This window comes from Oryza brachyantha, chromosome 9, assembly GCF_000231095.2.
Source record: "Oryza brachyantha chromosome 9, ObraRS2, whole genome shotgun sequence".
NCBI lineage: Eukaryota > Viridiplantae > Streptophyta > Magnoliopsida > Poales > Poaceae > Oryza > Oryza brachyantha.
This window is the reverse complement of record NC_023171.2, coordinates 2,946,348-2,962,374: the sequence shown is the minus strand read 5'-3', so window position 1 is coordinate 2,962,374 and position 16,027 is coordinate 2,946,348. Positions and strand designations below refer to the sequence as shown.

General features: G+C 50.2%; 1 protein-coding gene across 1 annotated transcript in view; it reads left to right on the top strand.

The window, feature by feature from the left end:
• Positions 1 to 4,866: 4,866 nt before the first annotated feature.
• LOC102706316 (DNA-directed RNA polymerase 1B, mitochondrial-like) overlaps positions 4,867 to 16,027 on the top strand; it is a 36,645-nt gene continuing 25,484 nt past the window's right edge. Inside the window, exon 1 of the mRNA XM_040527530.1 lies at positions 4,867 to 5,014. Within this exon, the coding sequence (XP_040383464.1) occupies positions 4,867 to 5,014 (148 nt within the window). The remainder of the gene's footprint in view (positions 5,015 to 16,027) is intronic.

Sequence of the window (16,027 nt, the reverse complement as noted above, 5' to 3'; positions counted from 1 at the left end):
CAAGTCGCAGGCCTTCGCCAACTTTGTATCCTAGTGGACCGACATATAGTTGGAAACCTCGCCCCGAAGAGTTACCTCATTAGATGATGTATTTCGACGGCTCCCTATGCTTGTCAGGGTGCATGACGGCTCCTTATCCACTTCCTGGCTTCGCACAACGTAGCCAAATATGAAGCACTCCTTCACGGGCTCTGGTTGGCTATATCCCTTGAGATTAGGCAGCTGCTCATTCGTGGGGACTCTCAGCTAGTAGTCAACCAGGTCATGAATGAGTGGACCTGCATTGACGAAAACATGCAAGCCTACCGATAGGAGGTACGCAAACTCAAAAACAAGTTCGATGGGCTTGAGCTGGTTCACGTCCTTCGGCATAATAACGAAGCCACTGACGAATTAGCCAACTTCGAACTGACATATTCGTTGAGCACCTCACGGAGCCAACAGTCAAGAAGAAAGCTGAGCCCAAGGCAACCCCGAGTGATAAAGCTGACGAAGGGAAAGATGACGAACCTACCAAGTCGCCAATCCCTGACGTTCGCACAATATTGGTCATCATTGAAGACTGGAGAACCCCGTTCATAAAATTCCTAACAGAAGAACTCCTAGCAGAAAGAGGAGAAGTTGAGCGCGTTAGGCAACGAAGCTATGGCTACCTCATGTCGGACGGTGAGCTCCTTCGTCGAAGCGCGTCGGGCATCCTCATGAGGGCAAGAAAATCCTCCAGTCGGTCCACTCAGGCCTCTGCGGCAACCACGCCTCTGCCAAGACATTGGTTGGGAAGGTATACAGGCAAGGTTTCTTTTAGCCGACTGCCATCACAGACGCGCAAGAACTGGTCAAAAGGTGCAAAGGGTGCCAATTCTTCGCAAGGCAAACACATGTGCCAGTACAGGAGTTGCAAACTATCCCGATCTCATGGCCGTTCACTATCTAGGGACTTGACATCGTCGGGCCCTTCAAGCGAGCACTAGGGGGATTCACCCATCTATTTGTCACCATCAACAAATTCACCAAGTGGATAGAAGCCAAACCAGTCGCCACAATCGACTCGGCGCATGTGAGAGACTTCATACAGAATATTATCTACCGCTTCGGCATCACGAACTGGATCATTACAGACAACTGTAGGCAATTCATCTCTGGAGTTTTTTCAGGATTTTTGCGAGGAACGAGGGATCGAGATATGCTATGCATTAGTAGCACATCAGAAGAGCAATGGGCAAGCTAGAGTTTTCGACCGACTACATCCCTACACCGGACGATGGGTACAAGAGCTACCCCCAGTACTCTGGGCACTCCGCACCTCTGTTAGTCAGGCAACAGGCCAATCGCCCTTCTTCTTAGTCTTCGGAGCAGAAGTAGTCTTGCCTACCGAAATCGACCATGAATCCTTCCACATACGCAACTACAACGAGTCCACGATAGACCTAGCCAAGGAAGAAGACCTCAACAGGCTGGAAGAATCCCGGGACATCGCAACCATCTAGTCGGCACGATACCTGCAAGGGTTGCGCCGATACCACAACTGAAACGTTCATGGTCAGGCGTTCCTAGTCGGCGACCAGGTCTTATGCAAAGTACACACCAGAAAAGACCAATACAAGCTCTCTTCGATCTGGGAGGGGCCTATATCATAGCCGAGGTCACTCGGCCTGGCTCATACCGGCTATGGATGGAGGACGGAAGGCTGCTAGAAAACTCATGGAACATCAAACAACTATGTCCCTTCTGCACATAGCCAATTTCTTTGTAATTTTTCTTCTTTATTTTTAACCTTTGACTGTCCTCACCGAGCGGTTTCCCCCTCGAGAGATCAGTTGGAGGCTGCAATGTACTTTACCTTCGGGTTCTTTATCATTAAAATATATTGCTTTCGAGTTCCTCATCTGTTTATCAGATTGGCACCGGGATGCGGTTACACAACCTCACAGGCTACACCCTACTCATCGTACCGAGCCGGGTAAATGAAGCTAAGCTCCGGCTGGCTAAGTCCACCAGGGGGCTGTCGGGATGGGCACACGCCATGAGGTCGACCTGACACATGGTTGATAAACGTACAACAAAGGGCTCGATGCAAACAGATTAACACGACATATGATTCACATCATAACATGTCTCATTACACTAATATTTCAAGTTCAGATTAACTATAGAATATCTTCTTTTTCTATAGGTCCATGCTCTCCGCAATGGACTCGGCCGTGGCCTGGGCTTCATTGATGAGCCTAAGGGCATCATCAGGCTCACAGTCAGCTGCGAAGCCATTCGGCACGACGCTGAGACGATCTAGGTGTACAGCGACTTTAGGATGGCAAGAGCTTGGCTTGCCGCCATCTTGGTGGCCTCCCTCAGCTCCTCCCCATGCCTCGCTGGCACCTCCCCCAGGCGACAAATCATGTCCTTGTAATCCACAGTGCTCGGGCCAGCAGACGGACCTTGGGCGGTCCCGAGCACGACTTGGGCGGCGCCGACTAGCTAGTCTCAAGCCAACTCGGCACCTTGGTCCGTTTCTCAACCACCTCAATCACAACCTGGGCTCGAGTCAGTGCCTCTGTTGGCCACAAATGGTTAGGTAAAGACGGCAAAATGGACGCGAGAGAAAAATGAGGCTTACCGACATGTACTTGGCGCTCGCACTCGGCCTCAAGAACAGCTTTCAAGACTGATAGCTTAGAGCACTCGGTCTCGATGCATCCTGCACCGCCAGGAGCCTCGCGCATTCAGCTTGAGGGCTGACGTTCGCCTTCTTCGACTCGTCCAACACAGCAGCTTGATCTAAAAAGATTAAGGGCATAAAAGTCAGCATCAAGAAGAGCAAGGAGACCAAGAATGGCTGAGTCGGCACACCTTTGATCTGAGCACCATCCTCAACCCACAGGTCGGCTATCTCACCTTGTAGGCGGCTCTCCTGGGCCTTTGCATGCTACAGGATTTCGTTACAATCACGACGGAGGGCATCGAGGCTCTCCAATTGCGAGCCTAAGGAGCGTAAGGCCTCTGTTTTTGCTTTGGAACGCACCTCAATTGCCTGAAGATCCCGGAGTCAGCTAAAAAGCCTAAGGTCTGGGTAGGGAGCGGCTGCGAGAGACTGCCAAGCCAACACGTCCTAGGTCAACAACGGGATCACTGTCGAAGCTATAAAACTGTTGAGTGGAGAATTCATACCTGGCTTCGGGCTAGGCCATTACAGGGGTTGTCGTTGCAGCTGGCTGGTCAGATGCCTTGGTATTTGCTTCCTCCGCTGCTGAAGTTGGGCATGGCCTTACAGTAATCGCGCCTGACGATTCGAGAAGCCTGGGTGCTTCACTCGGTGCTAGAACGGAATCCGAGCTAACCGATGTCCTGGCCACAGTGGCTGTACCTATCACCTTGGCGGCTAGTTCCGAGACGGGATCTGTCGACGATTTGGATGTCGGCAATATATATGGGGTGGCTAGCGAGGCATAAAGATTGATGGTTAGGATGAAGACACAGGGTTATCCAAGTTCAAGCTCTCGACTAGTGACGTAATACCCTACTCCTGCTTGGTGATTGTATTAGATTGTGGACATATCAACTAGAAGATAGCCGATCTAAATATGTCCTCCCCTGTGGGGTGCCCCTGTCCCAATAATATAGTGGGGGATAGGGCTTCCAGAAATGGTAGAGTTCTAATCTAATAAGGCTAAGATCTATCCTAATTCGGTTACAAGTTGGATCCGACAGTTACCAAAATCCGGTTGTTCCCATACAGATACGTTTGCTTTCCTCTTCAGTAACCTCCTACCATACGTATATGTATAGTCCAAGGATACCCCTAGTACAGGTATTCCACAGCAGCCCTCGGAGTCATACATAGCCGCACAAATCATCCGTGTAGATTGTTGATCATCAGGCGTATCTTCACATAGTATGTTTGACGTTATCCGAGTGCTCCTCGAGTGATTCCGAGTACTCTGTGATGGTTGGCAGGGTAAGCACGGGCCCTGATGCCACTAGCACGATGTCCTCTACAGGAGCCGGGGGCTAATCATTCCTGGTCCCGGCCGAAGCAGCTGGGTCAACGTCGGTCGATTTCCGAACAATGTCGAGACACAACTTCAGTATGTATAAACATCGAAGGGATCCTGGTGGGGTGACAATATGTATTACCTCGGCCCTTTCTTAAAGATGGGTTTCCTCAAGCGCTTCAGAGGAGGACTCGGGGAACGAGTCGGGCGTAGAGTGTCAGCGTCCTGCGGGACCCCAGCGTGCTCGGCATCCGGGTGGAATGTCGTCCTCTTAGCAGCTGGCTCATCGGCGGATGCTTCCAATGCCCCTTTGAGCACGAGAGAGGCCCGACTTGGAGGGTAGGAGAGGAATTGATGCCGGTCCTAGGCAAAGCCAAAACGCCAAATTACAGAGTCAGAATAGGTCCTCAGATGACGAGGGTGAAAATTCAAGTGCGGGACCAACTTACCATAGGCGGGGCATTCCCGGCGTGGAATGGCGATGGGAAGACGGAGGCAGGCGATAGCCGGAATTATGGTGCCCGGCATGAATAGACAGCGGACTCAAGCCTGAATGGCTTCAGCCTACAGCACCTCTGTTGTCTCTCGAGTTGGGTTAACGCTCCTGGTATAGTCGAATCTAAACCGGATCCGATCCTTGAGGGGTTGGATCCAGCACCGGATGAAATTCCGGGTCGCCCAGACGCCAGTCAGACCCATAGTCTTGAGGTTCTCAATTAAATTGAGCAACGAGTTGACCTACGACATCTCGTTGGCAGTTGGCAGTGATGACCAAGAGTCCCGTGCTACAGGAGCGTGTCCAACGAATGTAGGAAGGGAGTCGGCCAGGTTAGAGCAATAGAACCAAGCCCATTGCCAACCTTTGAGATAGGTTTTCATGGCTAGGGTGAACCAAGCTTTCTTGCTCTCCTCATGGAGCTGGACGCTGGCGCTGCCCACAACTGACGGCATGTGCCGGTTCGGTTGTGGTTTGACTGGTGAAAATATGGCGGAACAGGTTGAAGTGAGGGTGGATTCCAAGGAAGGTTTCGCAGATTTATACAAACACCGTGATTTGAAGAATGGAGTTGGGATTTGATGAAGCTCGATCCTTTAAAAATCAATCAAGCCATGGAAGAAGTAAGACACAGGCAGCCCAAAACCATGCTCAAAGAAAGGTTCGAATACCACTATTTCCCACAAGTCGGGGGTAGGAAAGGGCTCACCTTGAGCGCTGCGGTATCGGGCCAGCTCTTTGCTCCGGATCAATCTAGCCCCAGACAACACTGAAAGTTTGTACTTGGAGATGACGGAGGTGTGCCATGCGTCCAACGTCAATACTTTCCCTGAATCAGTTGGAGAGGCCATCCGCAGCGCTTTTCAACTAGCGAGAAGGGAAGCGCAAGTGCGGCGGGGACGAGGCTAGCCGTGCCGCGGGCTCTGATGCAAGGGTTTCGAGTGCGCATAGGTCGCTGGAGCAATTGGGGCTACAGTGTTTGAAGAGGAATGATTGAAACGGCGGCAGCGGAGAAGAAGATGAAGAGGCAGGGTAACGGGAAACCTAAATGGACCGTTAGTGGGCCTAACGGCTAGAAAAATTCCATTCCCAGGCTAAGTATCATTATGTCTCCTTGTGAGCAGAGCGGGCCGAAATTTTCGGTGCTGGCACAATTGATACCATGCTATTTTAAAGGATTGTTGCGAGTTTTATGAGAATACCAAACGGTAACATAAATCCGTAATTTTCTTCTAATTCAGGAATCGACGGTACGCCTATGTTGTGGACCCATGGCTACACTTTTACGGGCATCGGTCGATATCGCCCATGGTACTTAATTGTGTTTTTTAGCCTGTGCCTAAACTTTGAGTAAACCTAAATATACTTAGTATTGCATAACCTACCCTATAGGCAAAATGTAATTATGAATTACATGTCTAGGGAGACACAGCACAAAAATCATCTCCAAACCACTCGAGTTCAAATTGCTTAGGGAGAGCAACCAGAGTTGGGTATCACTTGGGTCCGGAAGCACTCAGAACAGTGTTGCTCGAGTCGGAAAACTCGAAACCTTGAGAACGCCTTTTGGTTAACAGTCCATAGATGACTCTATGTTTAATTGTTACGCATTTAAGCATAGAGTCGGGGGCAACACCTATTAGGTGCATCAAAGATGCACCTATTTCTTTCTTCCATTCGGAGCCCTCCATAGCCTCTATAATCATCACAGAGTACTCGGGATTACTCGGGAAGCACTCGGGGAGCACCTAGAAAGCACTCGGATAATGTCAAGCATATTGAGCGAAGATACGTCTTGCACTTCTATTGTCACGTCCTTAGTTATACCCTAGCCGAAAGTGAATTAAATAATTCATTAAAAATAATTTTTTTAATTATAGTTAAGAAGAAAAATAGTTTATAAATTAATTAAATTAATGAGAAGTTTTTCGAAATGTTCTAAAATGTCCCGAAAGAGTTTTAAATTATTAACAGGATTTATACTTGAATTGTAGTCAATAAAATTTGCTCTAATAAACTTAATCAAATTTAGCAAAAATTGGAGGCAATTTCTTTTTTTTCTCCCTCCTTCCTTTTTCCCTTTTCTTTTTCTCTTTCTCTATTTTTCCCCTCCCTGGACCCTGGCCGAACTCCTCCCTCCCTCTCCCCCTGTGCATGCGCCCCTTCCTCCCATGCCGCACATCCTTCTCCACCTCAACAGCCGTGAGTCAGCCCCATCTCCACCTCTCTCACGTAAAAACAATTCCTAATCTATTAGGACTATTTCTTATCTCTTTAAAACTTTATCTATTCCTTTTTAATAGGAGATGGATTCCTAGATTTATCTCTAGTTTTCTCCTATAAATAGACCCCCAAGCCCCCATGTCGTCTCCCTGCTGCCGTCCCTGTCCTGCCCATGCGCCTGCTGGTCGAGTCCTGCCCGGTTGTCCCCTCCAGCCGCCGGCTATCTCCCCTACGCCGCTGCTGTCCAGTCCATGTTCGCAGCAGCCAAAGCCGATCTAATCCGTCGCCGATCTTCAGGTTCGCATATATTTTATTCTTGCGAATCAATCTAAATTCATCTACCATTTAATTCTTTAGGTTTTCTAGCCAAACAGCGAGGAATAGCAGCAATCCATCGCTGATCTCTCCACCAAATCTCAGGTTCGCATATGTTTTACTCATGCAAATCAATCTATTTTTGATCTACTGTGTAATTGCTTAGATTTTCTAATCTAATTAGCTAGCGTGAGATTGATCTACAGTGCGGACTTCAATTTTATACACGTAGATTGGTTTTACGTTAAAGTCATGAGATCCCTGTTTAGCGAGTCGTTAAATCTTGATTTAATGGGTCGTTAGATCCTGCCGTTGTTCCACTAACAGTTCACGGTTTCGCGTTTCGGATCTGATTTGTCATGCGAATCTCTGATTCCTTCACATTTTTTTTCAGTTTCGCGAGTACACGATCTGTTCACAATTTCCCGAGCCACAACCCAACCCACGCTCGAAGTCCCCATCGCCTCCCTCGGCCCACTCCTCCTTCTCCCTCCCTTCGTGTCGGCCAAAGCCACCACAGCCCAATTCCTCCCCCTCTCCTGGGCCGAGCCAAGCCAACCCACTCCCTCGTCTCGGCCTGTATCCTCCCGCTCCCTCCTTTCATCCTTCTCTTTTCTCCTGGGTTGGCCCAGCTCACCTCTCCAGCCCACCGCAGCCCAGCTCGCCCCGCTCTCCTCTTCTTCTTTCCCTTTCCCACCAGGGCCGAGCCAGGCTGCGGCCCAACACCTGCGCTCGAGGTCCGGCTCACCTCCCCCTCTCCCTCGGCTGCCGATAGGTGGGGCCCACCGATCGGAGGCGTCTTCATCCTCAGGTGCCGACCTCTCCCTCGCATCGCGACGCCGCGCCGACCCACCAGTCGCCCTCCATCGCTGCCATCGCGCCGCGATGCACTCCTGGTCGCCGCGCCCGCCGCCCCGGACGCGCGTCGTCGCGCCGTGCCGGACATTCGCCACGCTGCCTCACCGCGCCGTGCTGCCGGCGGCAACCTCCTCTGCATTGCCGCCCACCGCCGCCCGGCTGCCCCCTCCGCCCGCATGCCACCACTCTATGTCGCCCGTGCGCATGTCACCGCCAAGTCGAGTGTTGCGTCCACCCCATTGCCTCAGCCTACCATCATGTGTCGTCGTCTCGTCACCGTGGTCGTGCCGCCAGCTTCGGTCGCCATCATACCGTCACTCTGCCACGTTCAGTCGCCGCGCCGGTCGCGCCCTCGTCGTGGTTGCCGCCTCATCATGCGCCTCGGCTTCGCCGCTCCCGTGCACCAAACCGCGCCACCTACGTACCCTTGCCCGTGCTAGCGTCGCCGCGCGCTTGTCGTGCTTCGCAGCCACCGAGCCACACCATGCACACGCCGCTGCCTTGCCGCTTCACCGCGCCACCTGCGTCGCACTACCCCTCTGTCGCGCCATGCTCGTGCTGGTGCAGACGCGTAGCCACCGCGCCCGCTTGTGCCACCACCTCCCTCGCACCGCCCGCAATGGCAGCCGCATAACCGCCACACGCGCAACGTGCGCCGCCGCGGTCAACTGCCGCCCGCTCTTCCCGGCGCCGTGCCTGCAACGGTCGTGCCACCGCTAACCGCACCACCCTAAGCGTGTCCCCACCGTGCTCGCCTCCCCCTTTAAACCCCCTCCCCGGCTGCTGCTGCTCCCCCTTCGCCCCCTCGAACCACCGCTGCCCTCCTTCGCCTCACTTGCACCCGCCCCTCGCCGCCCCTCTGCGTCGTTATCTGTCACCAGACCCCGATCGCCGCCGGGCGCCGCTCCTCTTCGCACCACCCACCGCGCACCGTCGTCATCTTCCTGATGCCATCGCTGCCTCGGGACGTACGTCGTGGCACGACTTCGCCACTCCTCCTCCCTGTCGTCGTCGTCTGCCCAATGAGCTCCCGCTCTCCTTCCCCTTCTTCCTCCCTCCCTCTCTCCCTCGGCTTGCCGCCCTGAGCCACCTCACGCCGCCCTTCCCCGGCCTCCGCCGCTCCTCCCCCGTCGTTGCCATGGTCACCACCTCCTCTCCCCGTCCGCTCTCTTTCCTCCCCTCACCACCATGTGTCGGCTTGCGCCGCCATGTCTTGAAGACCCCGACATGTCTTGAAGAGGGCACTACAAAGGCTCTAAGCCACTGTCACGCCCAGAAATTTACACCAAATTTTTGAACAATAGCATGTATTAAATCTCGGTCCAGGCATCAGCCCGAGTACACACTATGACAAATCAATACACAGTTCCACGACTTAAAAACAAATAAAAACAATTATCTATCGAAATGCAGCGGAAAAGGAAAACAAGTCTAGACCATCTAGTCTTCAGCTTTAGCTGGCGAAGACGGCTCCACACCACAGGCATTCTTGACGGCGGATTGAACCTTACTTCAACATTCGGAACAACCTTCTGACTTAGGCTCTGGCACTTGCTCTGGTGGGGAAAAATTAAGCAAGGCTGAGTACAAACCACCGTACTCAACAAGTAACACCCAAGAGAGGGAGAATAATGAATGCAATAGGGTATCAAGGATAGGCTAAGGTTAAATTGCACAAAGCTGCAGTAATTTAGCAAAACAGTAAATAAAATAAACTGAAATAAAAGTAAAGTAACCATTTAAAATAATCATCCACTGTTCAACGTTACACCACGTTGCAACAGGCCCAGACCGCTGTCGAACGTTACACCACGTTGCAACAGGGTCAAACCTCTGCCCAACGTTAAACCACGTTGCGACAGACCCAAACCACTGCCAACGTTACACCACGTTGCGCAGGGTCAAACCAGTTCCAAGATTAATCAGGTTATTAATGGTTCAACTAATCCCAGTGAATCTGTCAGTTCGCCCAATAACCGGGGGCACGGCTATTCGAATAGTTTTACTCTGTCGAGGTGTACAACTTTACCCACAAGACATGGCTGCCAAGCATGCTACCATGCCCCAACGTATCACCACGATACCTCAGTACGGAAACCATGATAAGACCTTTCACCTAACCCTCCCTAGACAATCGCACCACACTTCAGGTTTCACCCCCTCCTTTACACCAAGTCGGGCAGTCCCCTCTTGTGCCTTGGTAGATCCGGAAGCAGCAGAGGCTTTCGTTACACCACGATTGCCCGTCCATACTCCATCACGCCTACCCTTGCCTGGGTACGTCGAATATGGACAAGCTAGATTACGAGTCTCACCGTTGCCCATTCTGGCTTGTGGTTAGTACGTGTAAGACCTTCAGGGTTTCCTGAGAACCGGTCCTTAATTGCCATGGGCACGACTCTCAAAACCATGCACCCACAGCCCACCATAAGCAATATTTTAGTTGTATTAATCCACCTCGGGAAATGAATAATGATAACAACCATTGAAGGTGTACCAAAGTGCAACAATAATTAAATAATAATTGGTGAGCTAGTTGAACTAAGCATGGCTAAGCATTGACTAACCCTAATTCTAGTCAAATTAACCCTGGGATGACAATAATAATACATGGGAATCAACGGATATAAAGGTAAATGCCCAATAGATAAATACAATAAATAGATTTGCATCAAACAATGCATGTTTGAATGTAAAGCGAGGAATTTTATAAACATAGGTTCAATATGATCAAAGAAGGGTGCCACTTGCCTTGCTTAGACCCACGAGGAACTTCGGCGACGACTTCGAGAACGAACGACGCTGCGACGGGGTCAAAACCTACGACAAACAAGGCAAAACAAGAAAAACAGGCTAAAAAACTACTGAAACAGAGAAAGAAACTATTTTTAATGGATTCTTGGCATTTTTCTGGATTTAATGAAATCTGAATGGACCTAAACGGAGACTAGATGAATTACTTATGAATTTTAGAAGTTTTCTGGGTTTTTTAGCTAAACAGAAAAGTCCTAAATCAATTATTGCGCAATTAATGGGGCTGCTGACGTCAGCGAGGAGAGAGGAGGCGCTGACGGGTGGGGGCCACCTGTCGGTGGGACAGAGGGGAGAGGAGAGGCTGACAGGCAGGACCCGGGGACGAGAGAGAGGAAGGGGGCGGCGGACGGCTGACGAGTGGGGCCCGCTCGTCAGCGAGGCTGGAACAGAGAGGAGGGGAGCGGAGAGCGCGGCCGGCGGCGGGAGCTGGCGGCGGCGGGAGCGGTGTCGCACGGCGGCGGCGCACGGCACGGCGACGACGGCGCGACGGCGACGCGGACCGGCGGGTATGCGGCGGACGACGGCGACCCAGTGGATGGCCACGCGAGAGCTGGCAACGGCGCTAAGAGCGGCGACGCCGAAGGGAGAACAGCGGCGGCTCGGGGAGGACGACGACGACGGCGCGACGGGAGGGCGACGATGAGGCGACGAAGACGGCAGGTGGGGGGCGACGGCGACGAGCGACGCAAGGCGACGGGCGGCATCGCACGGTTCGGGGCGACGGGGCGATGGCGCCGGGAGGTGGTGGCAGTAGCGGGCGCCGGCAGCGATGGCTTGGCGACCGCGGGGTGACGGCGATGGAGAAGGTGGCGATGGCGAAGGTGGTGACGAGAACGGCGACGACGAGTCAGCACGGAGGAGGCGGAGACAGCGACGGGGTGGCACGGCTCGGAGCGGCGACGAGCGGCGGGAGGGAAAGACGGTACATGGAGGAGGCGAAAAGTGGCGGTGGGGCGGAGAGGTGGGGACCTTATAGGGTGGCGGTGCCGGCTAGGGCGGAGCGGCCGGTGGAGACCGAGTCGGCGACGCGGCGAACTCGGCGGCGGCGGTTGCAGCGGCGGCGCGGCGTCCGGAGGAGTCGGGCGGAGGCGGACTCAGCCGGCGCGGCGCGGCGCGGGCGCGGGCGCTGGCGACGCTTGGTCGCTGACAGGTGGGACCCACCTGTCAGTGGCGCAAGGGAGGAGGGAGGCGAGACAGACTTCGCCACGGCACGAGCGCGGGAGCGAGCGAGCTGGGCCAACGGCCCAGGCAGGGGTGCACGCGGGGAGGAGGCCGGGGCCGGTCGGCTGGGCCGGCCGAACGGGGAAAGTGGTAGGCCGGCTCGGCTGGGCCGGCCCGGGAAGGAAGAAAGAGAAAAAGAAAAAGGAAGAGGAGGAAAATTGGACTTCGGCCCAATTTGAGAAGGAAGGGAAAAAGAAAGGAAAAAGGAGGAAAAAAAGGAAGACCCCATTTTTGCCGAATTTTAAATTAATTTGTTTGGCCAAATTTTATACTTCTGCAATTTGAATTTAAATCCAGTTAGTCGATTTGCGAGTCTCGATTTAGTTGAATTAATTCCTTTTAGAGGGATTTTTTCTGAGTTAATTAAGCCAATTGTCATTTACGAATTTCTTTTTACGATTTTAGGTTTAGGACAAAACTCCGGGCGTGACAGCCACCGGATATGAAATAGAAGACACAACCGTTGGAATAGTCACACCAATCATCTACGTCATATGCACATCAACCACTCGATGGTGGCAACCAAAAGCGTACCCCAGAGACTCGATCTCAACAAAGGCATATTTCCCGGTTATCTCAACCATTTAAAACCCATCCTCATGTGGGACTAGTTGCCCAGGAATGCAACATAGCCTCACATAAATCATCTCAAGCATGATATCCAAATAAAGTGGTTCTAAGCATAAAGTATAAATAATCTTAATAAGATTCTAAGTAGTACTTGGTGACAAGCCATACATATTGGTCCATGCGGTAAGCGTGCTACCGAAAAGCCCATAGGCAAACTGACTAGGGTAATTCCCTAGTTAGAACCATCTTGGAAATCTGCAACATCACAAGATGCATCAAACTCCTCGTCCAAACAGTCATTACCTGCAACCTAGTCTGAGCAAAAACAAGTAAAAGAAAGCAAGAAATGAGTACATTAATGAAATTAATGTACCGGCAAGCCAGAAACAACCCTAGCATACTACATGTTGGCCATATTCAAGGATAAGCCATGTATAGGTTAATTTGCGTAAATGCCAATTTTAGTTCACAACAAGTTTTCGCAACGAAATTTTATAACAATAGTATAGAGTAAGTAAAACTTGTAATGTAAATGAATAAATAATACATATCTACCCCTCAAGGTAGATCATTACCACTTACTATCATCTCATCACCATTCACTGAACTTTACCCAAGTTCACAAACAAAACATTCCAACCATTTTCCAAGTTCACAAGAGTTTATCAAAATCACCAACTGTACTCATGACACTTCACCATGCCGCTCATGACCATGAGCACGGCCTAATCAATTAGTTTTATACTCGGTAGAGTTTGTACAACTTTTAAGCCCAAATCATATGGATTGCTCTAGTTTGTCTGATACCCATCGGTATCACCACACTCTACACATTGAGTGTGATCTAGAGGACATAACGAAACCGTTACATTGTTTATTGTCTCGCCTTGCGCCAGCACGATGTGTGTTTTACCCACGCTACTAGCAAAGTAGCACCACTAGGTAGCGGGCCCACGCTTTAACCTAGTGTCGTAAGGAACCTAGCCCGGAATCCCTCACGAGGCATGACACCGTTGTATTGGACAGACTACCCTCTCAAATCACCACATACCACATGTCATTAATCAATTCCATCATATCACAAAGCATAGGAAGTTCCGATAAGTTAACCAAAACCGGTAACCCATACCCCTCGGCCTACCAAGATGCAAGGCTAAACTCTAAACAACTTAATAGGTTAAGGCCAGCCCATACTTAGCACATGTGATTTGTGCTGTTTTCATTAGTTGGTGACATAGAGTGAGGTCCTTAATCAACCCAGGCGAACGATCCCCCTATCAGTGTACAACTACCACCATATGTACGCCACTCGCTGCCCAAGTCTAAAATAAGTTATCTCCATTTTTAGTTCACAATACTCACACATTTAAATTTCTATTCAGCAACATCAAAATAACCATTTTCACATATAACATTTATCAAAACGAGTAATTTGCAAGGCGATAACCGAATATAAGCATATAGTGGCAATATAAGCATAGTATAATCCCAAATTGCTTGACTTGCCTTGATTGACTTGCTTGATTGACTAGGATCAATATGTTCAAGGGATGATTGACTTGCCTTGATTGCTCCAAAGCTCTTTCGCTTCCATGGCTACGAAGAGAGGGTCTTCCGAAACAGCGGAATGTACACGACCAACATCAAAAGGAAGCAAAAACGGCTAAGACAACAATAAAATTAAGAACCAAACAATACAAAAGTAGGTGCTTTAATTTATTAGAGGAGATTAGTGATTTCAACAGATCCTATTCAGAGTTCAAACAACTAACAAAAGGCTATTTGAATTTTATATGGTGTTCCAGTGAACATTTTGTGAATTTCATTAATTGGACTTGTTCTTTTAGACAAAAAAAATAATTGATAATGAGAGAAAGGCAAACAGAAGGGAGGAATGGTCGCTGCAACAATGACCAACATGAGAGATCAGTCGTCGGCTTACCACTAGAATGACGACGGTAAGTGGCTTGAAGGGACCTCGGGAGAAGTAGTTGCTCCAGTGAATGGAGAGTTAGCCGAACTTCCTCTTGGTCACACGAACCCAATGGTGCAGACGACATGCTCCGAAGTCGTCCAGAGCAGCGACAAAAGCCCACCGAAGTTTGTCAGGAGGTGGAAGGAGGAAGATGGTGAGAAGGATAGAGGAGAGCTTGAGAGCTTGGACCGGGGCTAGGAAATGGAAGAGGAGGATGAGAGGGTTCCATTTTATATGTTTGCAGGAGGTGGAGGGTCGTCGGGGAGGGGAGCAGCCACTGGTGGGTTCCTACTCCGCCATCAGGGGTAGACAAGGTGGTGGAAACTGACTTGTTACTACACGAATGACTGGGATTTCATTGGGGAAATGATGATGGAGAGGTGTGGATTCCTTTTTCAAATTAATTTGGAGAGGAACTGTCGGGAAGGAGGTGAATCAATGGGTTGCGGCGGCTAGGGTTCCATGAAAGAGAGAGAGGAATGACGTGCGTCTGGAGGTAGAAGACGGACACGTTCATGCGTTCATGCCCTCATGGGTTGGCTGAGCTAGCACTGGTGCGAGGTTCATGACTTAGTTGACCACAAGTTGTGAGTCTCCATGAACCAGTACCTGCCGGATCCCAAGGGACACTACCAACCGTAGCCCGTAAAGTAGTGCTTTGTACCCGACGACATTGTGCGACGCTGGGAAGTGAATTTGAAGGACGTACTTGAACTTTTCACCCTACCCCAACCCCTAACATTCGTAAGGATCCATCTAAGTACATCGTCTAATGGGTGATCTTTTGGTGAAGTCTCTAAGGCTTGTGACTTTATTACAATGCGAGCTTTGGAAGTGATTTCATAAGGCATCATCTCTAGGGCCCATTTTGCAATTCATCCTTTGACTTCTCTGTTGTGGAGGATATTGCTGAGTGGTTAGGAGGTGATCACCGAGCCAGGGTAGGCTTGGAAGTAGTGTACCAGCTTCCTAATGGTAATGAGCACACCATATAGTAGCTTCTGGACTTGGGGGTACTTGAGCTTGGATTTGCCGAGTGTCTCACTAACAAACCAGACATGTCATTGCACTGCTTGAGAGTGTCCATCCTCTTCCCTCTCAACCACCACAATAGTGATGATGACTTGTTTGGAAGCTGAGATGTCAGGTACTTCTTGAAGTCTTCGAATGCTTCTTGGGCTTCTGGAGTCCTATTAACACCAAAATTTGGTAAGGTTTCTTAGTGGATTCGGTTATGGAAAGGACACAATCAACTGATGAAAAGCTTATCTAGAAGATTCTGAGTTCAAGAAGGAATCGTGAAAACCAAGGCATGGCAGTTTAATTTTATCTATTAATTAGGCCTAGTTTAGGAATTTTGCTTTATTTCTAGTAAAGTTTTGTATTCGATTATGACCAGGTTTCTATTTTTTGGTTTGGAAACATATATCGCATCCAATAGGGACTAGAATTAGAGTCCAGACTTTTATTTCCTTTTTTCTATTGGAAAACATGTGTTGTGTCCAATATAATCTAGTATTCACCCATGGGTATAAATATGTACACCCGGGGTTATTGTAAGACATC